At 40.3% G+C, this 15,370-nt stretch overlaps 1 protein-coding gene across 1 annotated transcript in view; it reads left to right on the forward strand.

Moving 5' to 3' along the window:
• Positions 1–4,987: 4,987 nt before the first annotated feature.
• Positions 4,988–15,370, forward strand: part of MACC1 (MET transcriptional regulator MACC1) — a 38,583-nt gene continuing 28,200 nt past the window's right edge. Inside the window, exon 1 of the mRNA XM_069773690.1 lies at positions 4,988–5,108. Coding sequence (XP_069629791.1) covers positions 5,106–5,108 — 3 coding nt within the window. The 5' untranslated portion in view covers positions 4,988–5,105. The remainder of the gene's footprint in view (positions 5,109–15,370) is intronic.

Genomic DNA, 15,370 nt, shown 5'->3' on the forward strand with positions numbered 1-15,370 from the left:
TTTAGTTACAGAGAGGAAACAAATGTTTTCATGGTATAAAAGACATCTTGTGAGTCCTTCCCTAGGGCACAAGTTCCAACCCACTTGCTATTTCAAGAAAGAAAGAGATCTTTCTCTACCACTTTCAGAGCCCTTCCTCCAATTCCAATTTTTGGTAACCATATGCTCACCATTCGGGAAAGTTCCTGCCCTGATATTCTTCAGTCCAATTTGCCAGCTACCTGTTCATATTAATGTTTCGATTTATTGACCCTCTTTAAAGTCTTCTCTTAATTAGAAAAAAAAATCTCTCTTTTTAATATAATTTAATGTTCAATCAGCATAAGGGCATGGTATACTTATTCCTTCACTAAGATAAATATCAGAGAAAACCAATGATTTTCCTTGAGTTGTTGATCTATGCAAATCAGAACAACTGTGTTTTCACTAGGATTTTCTGAGTGGTATTTTTTCCTCTTTTTCTTTTTTTTTTTTTTAAACAAATTTCAGTTCTTGGTCCAGCTCACCATGAACTGATTCCAGGTTTTGTTTTTTTGTTTTTTTTTTTTTCCAGAACGCAAGCAGATACAGTAAATACAGATATAACTTCTGCTGCTCAATATAACATCTTTCTTACTAACTTCCATGCAGCATAGTGTTGTTTCAGTTTGGTCTGTTGCCTTCAGCAGTTTCAGTAGATATTTCTGCTGCAGACTTTGGCTGTAGTTTCCCATTCTGTGGTACTGTTGCCACAAGTTCTATGTGTTCATTAAAATGCATTGCCACAGTTTTTGTTTTAAACCAAGTATTCACCTTGACTAAAGTCTAAGAGATAGCCCGCTGAGGATACAACATGCTTTGAGAGTTGTTTTTCTGATGTTTAACATTGCCCAGAGCTTTATCTTGCCCTTCAGAAACCAGGTAGAAGCTTTCTGATTGCTTTGGTTCACTTTTTATCAGGAAAGGTGGTTTTGCTTGCCTGGGTGGAGTACTCACTAGTGTTTGTAAAGCCTGCTTTGCATTAGAAACTTTTGCTAGTATAAGTGGTGTCCCTTAGAAATGTGCTATTTGGCGACGTTTGATACTGGCAACAGCCCTAATGTGGACACAGAACTGGCAGAAGTGCTTTTGCTGGTATACATTATACTGAGGGTTCTGGAATCAGTAAAACAGCCAAAATGGCTTTTGCCAGCATAACTATACTATTAAACATTTTCTAGCATAGACCTGGCAGAAACCCAATTTTCATCCCCACACCTCTCTTGGTTATTAAACGTTATTTCATTGGGAGGTATACTCAAGCTACTACGCCATGTATAAACATCTTTGGCCACAATATTCTCTGCCATGGAAGTTTTTCTTAACTGGGGGGGAGGCGAATATATTTGACCATGTGTGAGTGGCTTTTTTATATCCAGAATGGCCTGACATTGTACCTTTGTTTCCTCTCACACATGCATGCATAAATTGCAGTGTAGTGGCCACAGCTAATTTTCAGTGGAAATAATTGTACAGGTAACTGTCACGTAGCCTAGGGCTTACGGTGCCCCTCTTTTAATGGTTTGATGGGCAGGGGGTTCATATTTGTTTTCTCATGAGCTTTAGGAACAACTGAAACAAACGGGATGAGAACAATATCTAATGTACACTGAAGCCTTGGTGTTTATCATTCTTCTGATGAGAACTGCAGCAAAACCGAGATCAGGTCCAAAAAGATATGCTACTTTCTGCCCCAGCCATTCAATCTGTTGCAGGCAAATAAAATATGTTTACAGACAGAACCAAAGTGAGCCCTTTGACCCAGCAATAATTGCTAGGTTTAGCTGACAAAATATGTAGTTACTTAAACAAACAAACAAAAAGGAAAAAATCAGTGGAGTGGAAAGCACATACTGTAATCAAATGAAACGTGAAGACATGGCTGCCACTTCCCATACAAGTTATGTTATGTCAAGCCAGAATGTCAAGCTCCCAAGCTTTCCAGGATCCTGCCACCACTACCAGTAAGGCTGCAAAAGCCAAAGGATGTGGCTTGGCAGCATTCACTCACTTCCAAAGTGAGGTAAGTATCTCATGATGTTGCTTGTGCCCTGGAGTTGGCAGCCCTGGTTGCTGCAGACCAGCTCTTCTGCTATCGCTACTCTAGTTGCTGCATTCACGTGGACTGACCCATCATGTCCAGCGTTCATCCAAGGATTCCTACATACACGTGTTCCCAGCTTCCAAACTTTACATCTCAAAATTAACCTCATAGCTCCTGCTTCTGTCCCAAAATATTCTTCTCCAAATTCCATTGATTTCAGTGACGGAAATATATCTGAGAAGTGGATTGAGCTTAGCAAACAAAAAATGTGAAAAATATATTTCCAAATGAGCCTGCGAGCATCTGCTATTGCTTTTGTCTGCATGTACACCATGTGGGTTTCCACTGTACGCAAACAGTGCAGTTAATTAAACACACGAAATTGCGTATTAAATGTCCACATACTACTTAGCATTCCTAAGGCCTAACAGTCTAAATTTGTTTTCTAGAAGACTTTGCTTTGAAAATGAGTCAACCTGCAGAAAACCACAGTGTCCCATCAAATGATGTACAAAGAAAAGTTGTTGCAGAGTATGGGTTTCAGTGGAGTCTGGAAACGGAAGCTGACTGGTCAGATCTGGTTTTGGAGAGGTAGCAGAGTATGCAGTACTGTCTTTTAAAGACCTATTTTAGATGCCTTCAAGGTTAACTCTGTCATGCAACAAGACAGAAGTGGCAGACTTTAATAAAAATGTGGGAACTAATAATTGATCACCCTTGTACAGAAAACCCAGATAGACTATGTCAATACTCAAGCCCTTTTCTGAGGCCCAGAGGTGAACTGAAATCCAGTAGATGCTTTATGTGGTTCAGCAGGGTCCCACCTGCAGGGTCCCACAAAGCTATGGGTACAAATATCCTCCATGGTGATTTTCTAGCTGAGAAACAGTTGAGAAGCACATTAGACTGAGTTTTGATTCATCCCTACAAAAATGGATGTTAAACACCATCAGCCTAAACTTCAAGTCTTTCTGTTTAAGGTAAAATACCACTAATATTTTTAAAATTATTCTTTGAATCATAAGAATGGTTTGTCAAAAACATCTGGCTCTGAAAATACTTCTACTGGGAACCAACTTTTCTGCTATGAGCTAATGGTCTATTCAGAGAAATAAAGTAAGGGAAAAGTCTTATCTAAATGGAAATTTTAAGGAGTAGTCTGAGATGACAGAAAAGGGGTTGAAATTTAGAGCTTAAGATACCAAGATCTTAATGTATTATTAAATTATATTAGTATAACAGTGAGTCTTGACTGGTTCGGGGTGTCATTGTCATTATTATTAGAGACACACGATAGACAGTACCTATCTCAAAAACCCCAGAAAATGAAATATATAACAAAAATTAAATACTTGCTTTCTTAATAGCTCTGAGTAAGCCACTTTATAGAAATGTTTCCCTTCTCCTTCTGGTGTCTGACAGGGCTTTATCTGTCCCACATTTTCTATTTCCAGATCTTGAATTTCTAAACTACACCTTTAGAGAGGCAGTCAGAGTAGAAATTACTTAATTTTTCTCTAACAGGTAGTTTCAGTGCGAAGTGAATAATCCTGCTGTGTTATTCGAACTTCTTGCTTCTGATAGCAGGACAGAGCTCTCTTCAACAACAAATCTAGTTGGTTAAAGCATTTGGAGATGGGGCATCTCTTTTTTCATCTTTGTCACAGTCAATGCCTTACTTTATTATACAAAATAGAAGAGATTCCCACCCCAAAATCCCATATGGTCAGGTTGGAAAGGCTGTTTTCTGGATCATGGGGAGGTGGGAATTGTTCAGTTCTCTGAAGGAACTGAATGGTGCTGCGATGGATTGACCACTTAGTTGAAAAGGCGTTGGCACCATTTCAACTTCATTTATTTTCCAGACGAAACTATTTGCTGAGTTTCACCGCACTTTGCTACCAGTCCTGGTCAAACAAAACCACTTATTTTGGCAGGTAGCTTATTTGGTGGAAATTGTGCACCAATATTGACACTATCTCCTCCATAAGCAACCTGGATTCTGTCTTTCTCCGTTTTTTTATCCTATTTGATTTATACTTCAGCTTTTTGGAGGCAGGCTTAGAAAGCCTGTGAAGCCTATTTTCATCAAAGGGGAGTTTCAGCTGTGAGTCCTAAGTGCCACAAAAACACAGGTAACAAATAACAACAGGACAGGCAAATCATCTCTTCTCCAACTCCTTGTGACGTTCCTGGCACAAAGACCATTTATCTTATCTCTCTGTGGCTATAATCTTTGTCCCTCTAATCTTTACCAACTTTATCCTACAAAATGCCGAAATCACTGAGAAAAACACCTGCAATGTAACATCTGGGAAAACTTGCTATTTTCTCAAGCTCATGGGGCCAAAAAGGAACTCTTCCCCCCTCCTCCCCACAAATGTCTCTGCTTTCCCTCCTCTGTAGATGTCTTCTTGGGCTGTTGCCACCCCTCCTTCACTTGCTTCCTCATACCCAGTTGTCTGATTCTCTCACACGCACAGAGATGCCCAAACCGGTCATACAGGTTCACTAGACTTTGGTCACTGTATTCATTGCCTGTAAATCTAATTATTTCTAACCTTGATCTGTATCAGAAGGCCATCCTTTGTCCCCCTCCCAGCAATTCAATATATCTTCAACATGGCGTGTGAAAGTAGAAAACCCTAACTCTCTTCCAGTGGCATACAAAGAGCACACCCTTCCTTCCTTTCTCCTCTGCATGCCTGTCTCTCCTCCCTAAGGCAAAACTCCCACACCACCTCTTCTGGTTTCAGGTGTAATCATAAACCAGCTGAAGGCAATTATGGGTAATGTAGTTCCATCACTCCCTCCTGTCTGTTTGAACAAGTGGTGCCAGGTACCTGCTAGACTGCACATTCCAGCAGGCATTGCTCAGCACCCCTAAGAGAGAGGTGCACCAGGCGTGCTCCCAGGACCTACCCGAACCCTGAGCACACCAGATTTTTTCAAAGCCGGAGCAAGAATAAGTGCTCCTTCAACAGTGCCAATGTCTTGAGCAATGACATAATTTGGATCTAGGAGAAAGCTCTTGGTCTCCAGAATGGTGAGTTTTCTTTTTTTTCTTTCAAGTTTCTTTTGCTGCTTTTGTTTAAAATACTTTGGGAGGTCTGAAATATCAGAGTAGTTTTTTACCTAGTACTAATGCTGCAGTCTGATACTCTCCTTTTGGCCATAGCTAGTGCGAGGTGCTTCTGGAAAAGGTGCAGAACCCGTGTACGTTTTGAATTGCACGATATTGTACCCTAGGGTGGTTTGGGATGTGTAGGGAAAGGCACAGTGCTTGCTAAGTGCTGGTGATTGCCTTTCCTGAGAGCATAAATAATGGTGAACCTCTTACAATTTAAAATCAACCAATATTGAGCTGGCCTTCTCTTTTTTCTTTTGTGAAATAATGTAGGGGGGGTGTGTGTGTGTGTGTGCATGAGTGGCTGCTTTTTTTTTTTTTTTTTGGTTGGTTGGTTGGTTTGGTTTTATTGAAGCACTATATGAATTGAAATACTCCTCTCCATGCACACAGCAGTTGGACTGGCCCCTGGCTTTGTGAGTTGGGGATCAGGAGCATGCAATAGGATGCTGAACACTGCATAACAATCCTCCCTGCTAAGAAGGCGGCCATTAGAAATCAGAAAAAAACAGAGTTTAAAGAGGATATATATTTCTGAAGTTTAAAAAAATTCACTTTGTATTAAAAGAATCCTTGAAAGGTAGTATCTCCCAGCTAAATGGAGGCTAGACCTCCATGGAGGCAAGACCTATCATGCTGACAAACCTTGAACCAACTCCCTTTATGGCTAAAAAATGACAAGCAGAGCTGGCTGGTCTGTTTGAAAATAGAAATATTTAAATGAAAAACAAGAAAGAAACAGTTCTTGTTCTCTTCCCACCTGTTATTACTACTCAGCTAATAACACTTCTTTGATATAGATTTTTTAATTTAAGGGGACAGATCAAAATCTTAACAGCTTGGGAATAATTTTTGACTGGCTTTGCTAAGAAATGGCAATAGGCATCCTCCTGAGTAAGTGAGAGAGGGAGGAAAGAAGGGAGAGGATCATTTGTACTGAGTAAATCTTGGGAGGCACAAATTGCCACACTGGCAACACTTTCCCTAGCCCAAACCCATGCATTTGACAGTGGTTAATATGAAGTGCTCCAACGCTGAACTTACACACTGAAACCGGTTGCATAGTGTCTGTGTTGGGTGGGAGATATATGATGGGATTTACAACACAAGTGCTATCTGTTTATTGTCATGCTAGAAGCCACAGAATTGTGTTTACCTTGGGTACATTAAAAACAAGGAATACCTACAGTCGTATTCACTAAACTATATAGTACAACAATATCCTGTGGGAATGTGTTCAACAGGCTAATTATATGTTGCAATAGAAGGTTTATTGAGCATTTAAATGTTTGGTTTAAAATGGTGTGTTGTCTCTCTTCCCCCTTTTTCTCCCCTTATTATGAGAATGGCTAATTAGGTTCAATTGTCCACTTCTTTATTCTTCAGCTGCCTTTTAACTCTTTATCATAGTGATTTTCAGCCTGTGGCCCAGTAATATTGTTGTTTGGTAGACTGTCTCTGAGAGATTGTATGAAGGGCATCCAAGGGAAGACAAAACTTTGAAATTCACTATCTCTGAATTTCGATGCCTTTCCTCTCTATTTTCCACAACAGAGAAACTCAAGCTCCTTGAGTAACTACACGTGTTTATGCTACTGTAAACTTTGGCATAAGTCCCTGCAAGGAAGTCCACTCTTGAAATATGAATACAAAAGAGGTGGAAGAAACACCAAAAGCACATACAATGCAGAAATATAAATCATGTTGTTGTAAAAGACTTGCTTTTTGGACAGAACAGCCAATTAGTCAACCTAATCTGATGGTCTCTAAAGGATGTCCTCCTGTCTGAAGAGCTGAGCTTTATGGCAGTGGCAGCTGCAGTACATCAAACTTCTGCACGACAGACTATGGTGTGTACTTGCAAAACAATTTGTGAAAGAATAAGCAAAGCTCTGTCTGGAACCATAGGCTTTCCCACCCCTCCTCCTACAAAATACTGCATAGGATCATAAGTTACCCCACAGATCCCACAATGGGAAATAGAACATAACTGGAGAGGAGAAAAGGAGCTATTTCAGTAGCATCCCTTTCCTGATGTTCCCATACTCTGCTACTACCACAAAAAGTTTAGCCTAATTTGACCTTCTATCTTTTTAACTTCTTCTATGGAAGCCTTTTCCTCTCATCTCTTACCCTCTTTCTTGAATTCTTTTCAGTTCATCTCCTTCAACTCTGTAGTTTCAGGAGTAGATAGGTTTTTTCCAGAAACTGAATTCCGGAATAAAGGTGAGGTCATATACTCATGGAAAACATATATATGTATTAGCTCTGTAATATTCTACCATATTTTCATCTGCTTCTCCGTACAGACCAGTATCTTATTTACATTTCTGCACATTGAGCAAACATCCTTGTTAAACCACTGAGGATCATGCTTAAACTTTTTCTGAGAACCTACAACTAGCTTAGAAATCAACATGTATGAGTAATTTTAAATTGCTCCTCCGAAAACACCCCTTCATGTTCTTATCTACAGCAAACTTAATCTTATGCTGTCTAATCTATTAGGCTTTCCAGTAGTTCTTCGGAGTCTGCTCTGGTGTTAATGACCTCAGTAATTTCGGTTTGTGAGCAAACACTGTCATATCACTCTCCAGTGACCTTCCCTTCCCACCCACCAGAATTTATTCAAAGTGCCTATTGTATAATTCGGTAAGTGGACGCACTGGAGCACTTTCCTATCAAGGAGCAGTGGTGAAGTTGAATCAGGGTTTTGAACCACTGAAAACTTCAGAAAACTGAAACAAAGTTTTATAGCTTGCAGCAACTGATGTTTTGGGCTCTGGTTTGGTGTCCTCATGGTGGAGAGGAAAAGCTTGTAGGTTTGGATGTATCCAGGCATCCTTTTCAAGGAATTTTATAGGAGGCATATACCGCTTAATTTCTGTAACAGTACGAGTCCTTTCCTTGCGTAGCTGAACTTCACCTTGAAAGCCAGCCTAATCAGGAAGAAGTTGGCTGATTATTTAGCTGAAAGCTGCATTATATATCCCCAAATGCTGTCTCCCCCTTGCTGTGCGGGTGACTCTGCAGGCTGTAATGTTCTGGAAACCCAGTGAGTATTCTGGCAGCCCGGAAGAGAGTCTTCTAGGTCTTCTGCTTGGGATGTATATTCACAAAAGGCTTTGGATGACAATTATTTAAGTCCAACATCACTTTACCATTTTCTTCAGCTTTCTCAATGGGGAAAGGATTTTTTTCAATTATTAGAGGAAGTCTGCCTTCACTGGAGTCTCAGAGTAATTAATAATCTTTGTGTTCCTCTTTACAACATACCTGTGAGATGGGGAGCTGCCGTTTTACTTTGGGTAAGTTCTTGCACTACATTTAAGCTGCTGTAATGGCTACCTGCTGCTGAACAGGGTAGTCCCATTTCTCATACCTTGCCATTACTTCCCACAGGCCAGCACAGACAGGTGAATGCTGACTCATTGTGCCTGGGCCAGCTCCCTGTGAGATGAGATAAGCACCAGTGTTGATGCAAAGGAGATGTAGGACTGCTGCTTTCTGGAACAGCCAGCCAGCCACCCAGTCAGATGGCATCCCCAAGAGCAGGCTTAGCCTCAAGCGCAATGCCAGATGATCTTGTCTCTTGTCTAATACCTTCAAAATTTGGGAGATTTGACTCTGTTTCTATCCCAGGCTTGCTCTGAATTAATTCTTTAATCTCTGTCTCTGTCTCCATGAAGGCATATAATACTTCCCTGCATTAAATGCGAGTTCACAAGTATTTAAATTGATTCGAAAATGTATTGGCTCATACTTTAGTCTGCACTGACCTCTAGTTAGATATAATGGTATTAATTCAGGTTGCATCTTTACTACTAATATGAACTGCCAACAGCCTTGCTTGTCCATTGCGCCAGTCATCTTGCAATCATGCCAAAGCAAGCAGCTCCTTTCCCGCTGGCTTCAATAGGCTGTATCATCAAACATTTGTGCAACAACTAGACAAGGAGTTGTTCGAGTTCCCACCTGAGCCTACATCTGTAAAAACCCCCAAAGTTTCACCAGTAGACTTGAAGCTTGTGACCCATCAGTCGCAAATCCTACAGCCTAATTTTTGTCCTATAGTCTAATCCGGACCAAACTTTGGATATGTATTTACATGGAAAATAAGCTGTATTTCTGCATCTGCTAAGCTGCGTAATTAAAAGGAAATGACTGTGTCTGAAATAACTGGGGGGAGGGGCAGCTGGCAAGACTTTTAGGTGGTTTGTTTTTATTCATACATGACCTCATGCAATACCAACTCTGAGCCCTGAAGAAAAGCCTATGATGCGATGATAACCTTTTTATGAGTTCACTCCCTCTGATCCACTAGCCTTAATTTAACAGGATCTCTGTGGAGGTGGGAGGGTGTGACGCAGCAGAGACACAAGAATTCTCAATTTATTCATAGTACTGCCCTAATTCCTGCAGCTCAAATTGTCACCTGTTGCTCTGTGTGAAATGACAATGTTACGAACATGAGTAATGCCAGTTTGTTCTTCTGCTCAGTGATTTTATTTTTTTTTTCTTTTCTTTCTTTCTTCTTCCTATTTGAAATTTGGTCTGTTCTTTAGTGTGGACAGTAGTTCTTCAGCTCTGGACTGAGACTGTTAACTTGCTTCCAATAAGTTGTCTACAACCATCAAGTGAAATGAATAACATCACAAATATATTTGTAAAATTTCATTGGTTTTTCCAAGGAAACATCTAAGAGTCCTCAGCAGAAGCAGCTTCTGATTGAAGTGTTTGTTCATAACATCTGTCTTAAGGGGTGAGAAGAAGAAAGCTAAATTCAAACCTGTCCCCTCACTTTCCGTACATAGGACAAACTGACAAGGAGCAAAGTTAACTAGTCCTACAGCTAGGTGGTACACAGGACATAGGTTACACTAATTGAACCAAGCTTAAAAGCCTCCAAGCTAAACTCCATATAGTTTTCAGGAGAGTATGGGAAGCTAGCGTGGCTTCCCCAGTGAGATAACTGCTTTTTTTTTGGAGCACTCAGAAGTGTTTGGACTCTGAAGTATTTGTGTGATTCTAGTTGTAAATGCTTAATGCATGCATCATCCTAACATAAATAATTTCTTTATCTCATCAGTGGAGAGCAAGAGGTGCATTTAATAGTGCTCAGAGTTACCTTTTTGTCTGCCAGAGCACAGGTACTTACACTCTGCCAGCCAGATCCCACCCACGGTTATTTGCCTGGCTTGCACTGTCAGGTGGGTACTAATATGGCTGGGCAGAAAAGTGTTACTAACCTGGAAAATATGTAAGAGAGCCCCTCGCACCTTGGAATTCCCTGGTATATTTTTACAAGTAATGATTGTACTCTAGTCGCAAAACACACAGGCAGGAGGTACTGTATGCACTGCTGATGGGCTCCCCAGAAAAGAATTTCTCTAGACTTTTTCTCATCTCATGTAGTATATGGTAGCAGAAACAGAAGGACTATTTGCTTGAAGTCTGAACTTAATGGAAGTTGCATACACCATCACTGTGGTTTGTTTTTTTTTTTTAAAGTAATAAATGATCTCAGATTTCTAAGTTTGGCTCCCGGTCAGTTGTTTTGCCAAATAAATGAAAACATGGGAGGGAGGAAGTAGTGTGAGGTGTGTGTGTGTATATGTCAGTAATTTTCTGCTACCTGTTATACGTAGCTACAGTTTACTTGTATCTGATTTTTGAGATGTGATTTCTGCTCATAGCTGGAAAGGGAGGCCAAACCTAGCAATGCCAAAGGCTGTCAGGAGGTGTAATGAATATCTGCCTTGCTCTCCAGTTAATTGCCTTTTCAGGGTGTGAACACTTTGGGACAGAGGAGGGCTCTTGTGATATTTATGCAGTTACCTTCAAAGCCCGGGTGTTGATGGCAGTTTTCTTCCCATGGCACTCGCACGTCCTGTGCTCTGGCACTGATTTCCTGAGTGGTCTGAGACAAGTTGTTTGGAGATGGATTTTTAAGGGGTTAGCACATGCTTAAGCTGTTCTTATGGTAGGAGTGGAAGACGCTGGAATGTGGCTATCAGTCTCTTTGTGTTTTAGTCTTTTCACCTGTAAATTTGTCTATCTCCATTTTCCCCCCATCCCTGCCCTTCCTTGTGTTGTGCATTAAACAATCAGTTCCTTGTGAGCAGGCTTGGCTTGCTATGTATTTGTAAAGAGCTTAGCAGAGGGATACTATTCTAGCTATTTCTACCAGGATATAAATGAAAAGGTAAAAGAAAACCCTGGTTTTGGTCCCAACAGATTATAAACATCAGCTCTGGGACTCAAAATTAGATTTTTTTTTTTTTAAATGGTTTCAGTTCAATAAAACATATTCACCTTGGCACAATAACAGCTAGGTAAAAGTCTGTGGCCTTGATTCTGCATAGGAAGAGTAAAGATGATTGCTTTGTTTCTTTTGGCTTTGAAATCTGTGAATAAATCAAATTTAGTGATTCTGAAACAGTCTGGCAACTATAAGAGCTGCCAGGTTTTGAGCTTCTATGCCTGTGTTGCCAAAATCTGTGGGTCTCAAGCCCTGTTCCTCTTGGGGACAGGTAGACCTGAGAGGCTGAAAAACCTACACATTTCCTAGGTGGCAAACCACCTCTCTCCTAATATGGAGAAAGCGGAGTGAAAGCTCACTCTCTTTCCCTCTGGGCAAAAAGTTCACATATGGATTATGGGATAAGCCTTAGGGTTTTTTAATGCTAATCTCTAAAGAACTTTAAAACAAAATTACTTGTGTGGACACTAGTGATTCAGCATACTGAGTGATGACAGCAGACATTGACTTACCATTGTAAAATCTTGCTAAAATCAGCAATGTGAGATGAATTTTACATGGTAAAATTCGTCTATCTGAACTAACTTTCACAATAGAACAAACAGTTTAGTTATGTTTGTCAAGACTGTCTGGGCATACAGTCATTTCTGTTTGGTGTGAAATTGAGTGAAATCTCCTGAAGTTCTGAAGGTTAGAACTTGTACCAAATTAGACAAATATCTTTACATGTTCTTACTGATGGTCTGCTGACTGATAATTCTCACTTCTGGCGGATGTGACCTAGTGTCGTGGTTTAACCCCAGCCAGCAACTAAGCACCACGCAGCCACTCACTCTTCCCCACCCAGTGGAATGGGGGAGAGAATTGGGGAAAAAACAAAAGCTCGTGGGTTGTGATAAGAACAGTTTAACAGAACAGAAGGGAAGAAACTAATAATGATGATAATAATAACAATAATAAAATGACAATAAGAATAATAATAAAAGAATTGGAATATACAAAACACGTGATGCACAATGCAATTGCTCACCACTTGCTGACCAATGCCCAGTTAGTTCCTGAGCAGTGATCCCCCCCAGGCCAACTCCCCCCAGTTTATGTGCTAGACATGATGTCTCATGGTATGGAATATCCTGTTGGCCAGTTTGGGTCAGCTGTGCTAGCTGTGTCCTATCCCAACTTCTTGTACCCCTCCAGCCTTCTTGCTGGCTGGGCATCAGAAGCTGAAAAATCCTTGATTTAGCAACAATTGAAAACATCAGTGTGTTATCAACATTCTTCTCATGCTAAATCCAAAACATAACACTATACCAGCTACTAGAAAGAAAATTAACTCTACCTCGGCCGAAACCATGACACATAGCTCTACAATAACTAACAGAAAAACACTACATTATAGAGGTTTTTTAGATCATGATGATTCAAGTTCTGAGTAAAGTTGTACACATTTCTGCTTATTACAGACAAAGCAACCTATAAAAATATAACCCTGGACTGCAATCTGTTAGGAGCTGACCTAAACTAACTTCATGCTGGACAACATTTGGACCATGCACCTCCAAAAATACTTGCCAAATTAAAGTTTAGATTAAACTTTGGAAGCTGAACATATTTAATTTGGGTTTTGATTTTCATACCTCATGCTTGTCTTTCCCTTTTTGTACTAGATAGCTCTTTGTTGGAGAATCCTATGTTCTGCAAATATCTGCCTGTCATCATCAATGACCTGAAACATAGAAGAATAATTGTCATAAAAGGGAGTCTGAAAATTTCATCCAATAAATTGCACAGCCAGGATTACACGTGTCTGTAGCAAAGAGATATAACAGGAGTCTCCTGTTTCGATATAGCCAAGGAAAAACTTCTTAAGCAAAGTAGCTTGCCATCACAAATCAAGGTGTGTGTTTGATTTGACGTTTATAAGTTAAATGTTAAAATGATATCTACCCGTTATGACAGTTGTATACTTTAATCAAGGAACTCCTGCAAGTGATAGCAAGGATACACATGCAATGGTAGGAGTGAGCTGCCTGATCTAAACACTCTTTCAAGTGCACTGTAAATGTGTTGTGTATGTTGGTCTCTGTAGAAAACTCATAAAATAACAAATTTGGTTAGAAAAAACCTAAACAGTAGAATTTTGAATGTGTGATTCTGCGCTATTTCACATAGCACAACACACTTTTTGAACCCTTATTAACTTGAGAGGTAGGAGCTAGTTAAAGGTGCAAAATTCGAGACTTGCTGCCAAGGAGGTGAGATGGGTAGGGAAACGCTTTGATCATCAAAGTCAGTGACCTTTTGGAAAAGCTGTGAATGCCTCCCACGTTTCAGTGCAAATGGAGCAAGGACAGTAAGCTCATGAAGATGAACCAGAAAAAGTGTTTCTTTAAGGTTGGCATTTGAAAGGTGTTGCTGAATAGACGGAATTCTCTGAGCTACTGCATGGCAGGTGCCTTCAGGCTCCTAATTAGGAAAGTCAAAGTACTAAAATCTGTTACAAGTATGGACTGGATTTCAGCTTATTTCATTTGTAACCTTGTACCTAGTTCCTTTCTGTCTGAAGCAAACATTACTCTGCTATTACTGATCAGACTGAAACTGGCCAGCAAGAGGAACTCCAGCTTCATGGAAGCATTGATGCCAAATGAAACGGCCTGTGCTGGTACCTGTAGGGACTTTGTGCCCTGGGCTGTTTAGTGATATTTGAGATGGTTGTCTGTTCCTTTCAATCTGCTATAGCCAATGTATGGGACACTGTTGGTAGTTCCCTCCAACCGGGAGAGATTAGCCTCCCCTTCTGCAAGACCGGCTGTCAAGAAAAACTCAACTCTAGGCAGTGCATGAAAATTTCCTTTCAAAGTAATAGATGTGAAATTAATGTAGTTTTGCATGATGTTTAAATGTCCTAGTGGTCTCAAATCCATTTTCTCTAACTCTGTAGTCTGACAATAGCCTATATAGCAGTTTCACTTCATATACCAGGTGATTATTCTTTCTAGTGAATAGAGCATCATATGGCTGCAGAGCTGGTTTTGGATGATAAATGATGCCCAGGGTTTTTCTGTGTAGGAAGCCAGTGAGGTCAAAGAACAGCAGCCTTTTCGGAGGCTTAATAGTATGAAATACTGAGCTTGCTCAGTCTATATGAAATTGGAAGATGATCATGCTCAGTGTCTGTGAAGGGTGAGACAAAGCAAAGGATTGACACCAGGATCTTCACAGGGCTGGACAGTGGCCAGGTCTTGCAGACACTGCCAGATCAGTGAAAATGAATTTACTGCATGGAAAAATTCTTGAAGGAGTGCAGTACTGACTGGAGTTGTGGGGGCTTTTTTTTTTTGGGAGGGGGGTGAAGCGAGGGGAGGGACAGGGAGAGGAACAGACTGGGGGAATCTGTAGATAACATATTGAAATGCTGTGATTATACCTAAGAGTTACTGATCTGCAGCCCCCCACTTTTGCTAGAAAGGCAATAACTTCAGCTGTAGTGAAAAATAGTGAAGTTTGCCAATGCAGCATAAATGAAATAGAAAAACTGGGTGCACATTTTGAACTGATAGAGTATAATCCACAGCATTTCTGAATCATGTTCCTGAAGATTTTCTGCAGGGTTATCTGAGAGGCACTGTTCGGGAATTTGATAAGTTTGGTTTTAGTCCCATGTTCTGAGCAACTTGTGACTGCATCACTCCAGTCATTATTTTTATTTGAGGGTATCAGCCAGATTTGTTGGGGCATATGAAAATTTTTCTTCAACTAAACTGACTGTTTTTTGTGTATAAAAGGATGAAATTTATGATAATTTAGGGGTTGCTTTTGGTTTTTTTCCCCCTTTGATGTGTGACTTGCGTGGAGAGTCTTCCTTATTATAGAGCTTGAGCCACTGACCCCCTCGTTTTCTGTGCTATGCTAATTC

Source organism: Haliaeetus albicilla, chromosome 2, assembly GCF_947461875.1.
Source record: "Haliaeetus albicilla chromosome 2, bHalAlb1.1, whole genome shotgun sequence".
NCBI classification, from domain to species: Eukaryota; Metazoa; Chordata; class Aves; order Accipitriformes; family Accipitridae; genus Haliaeetus; species Haliaeetus albicilla.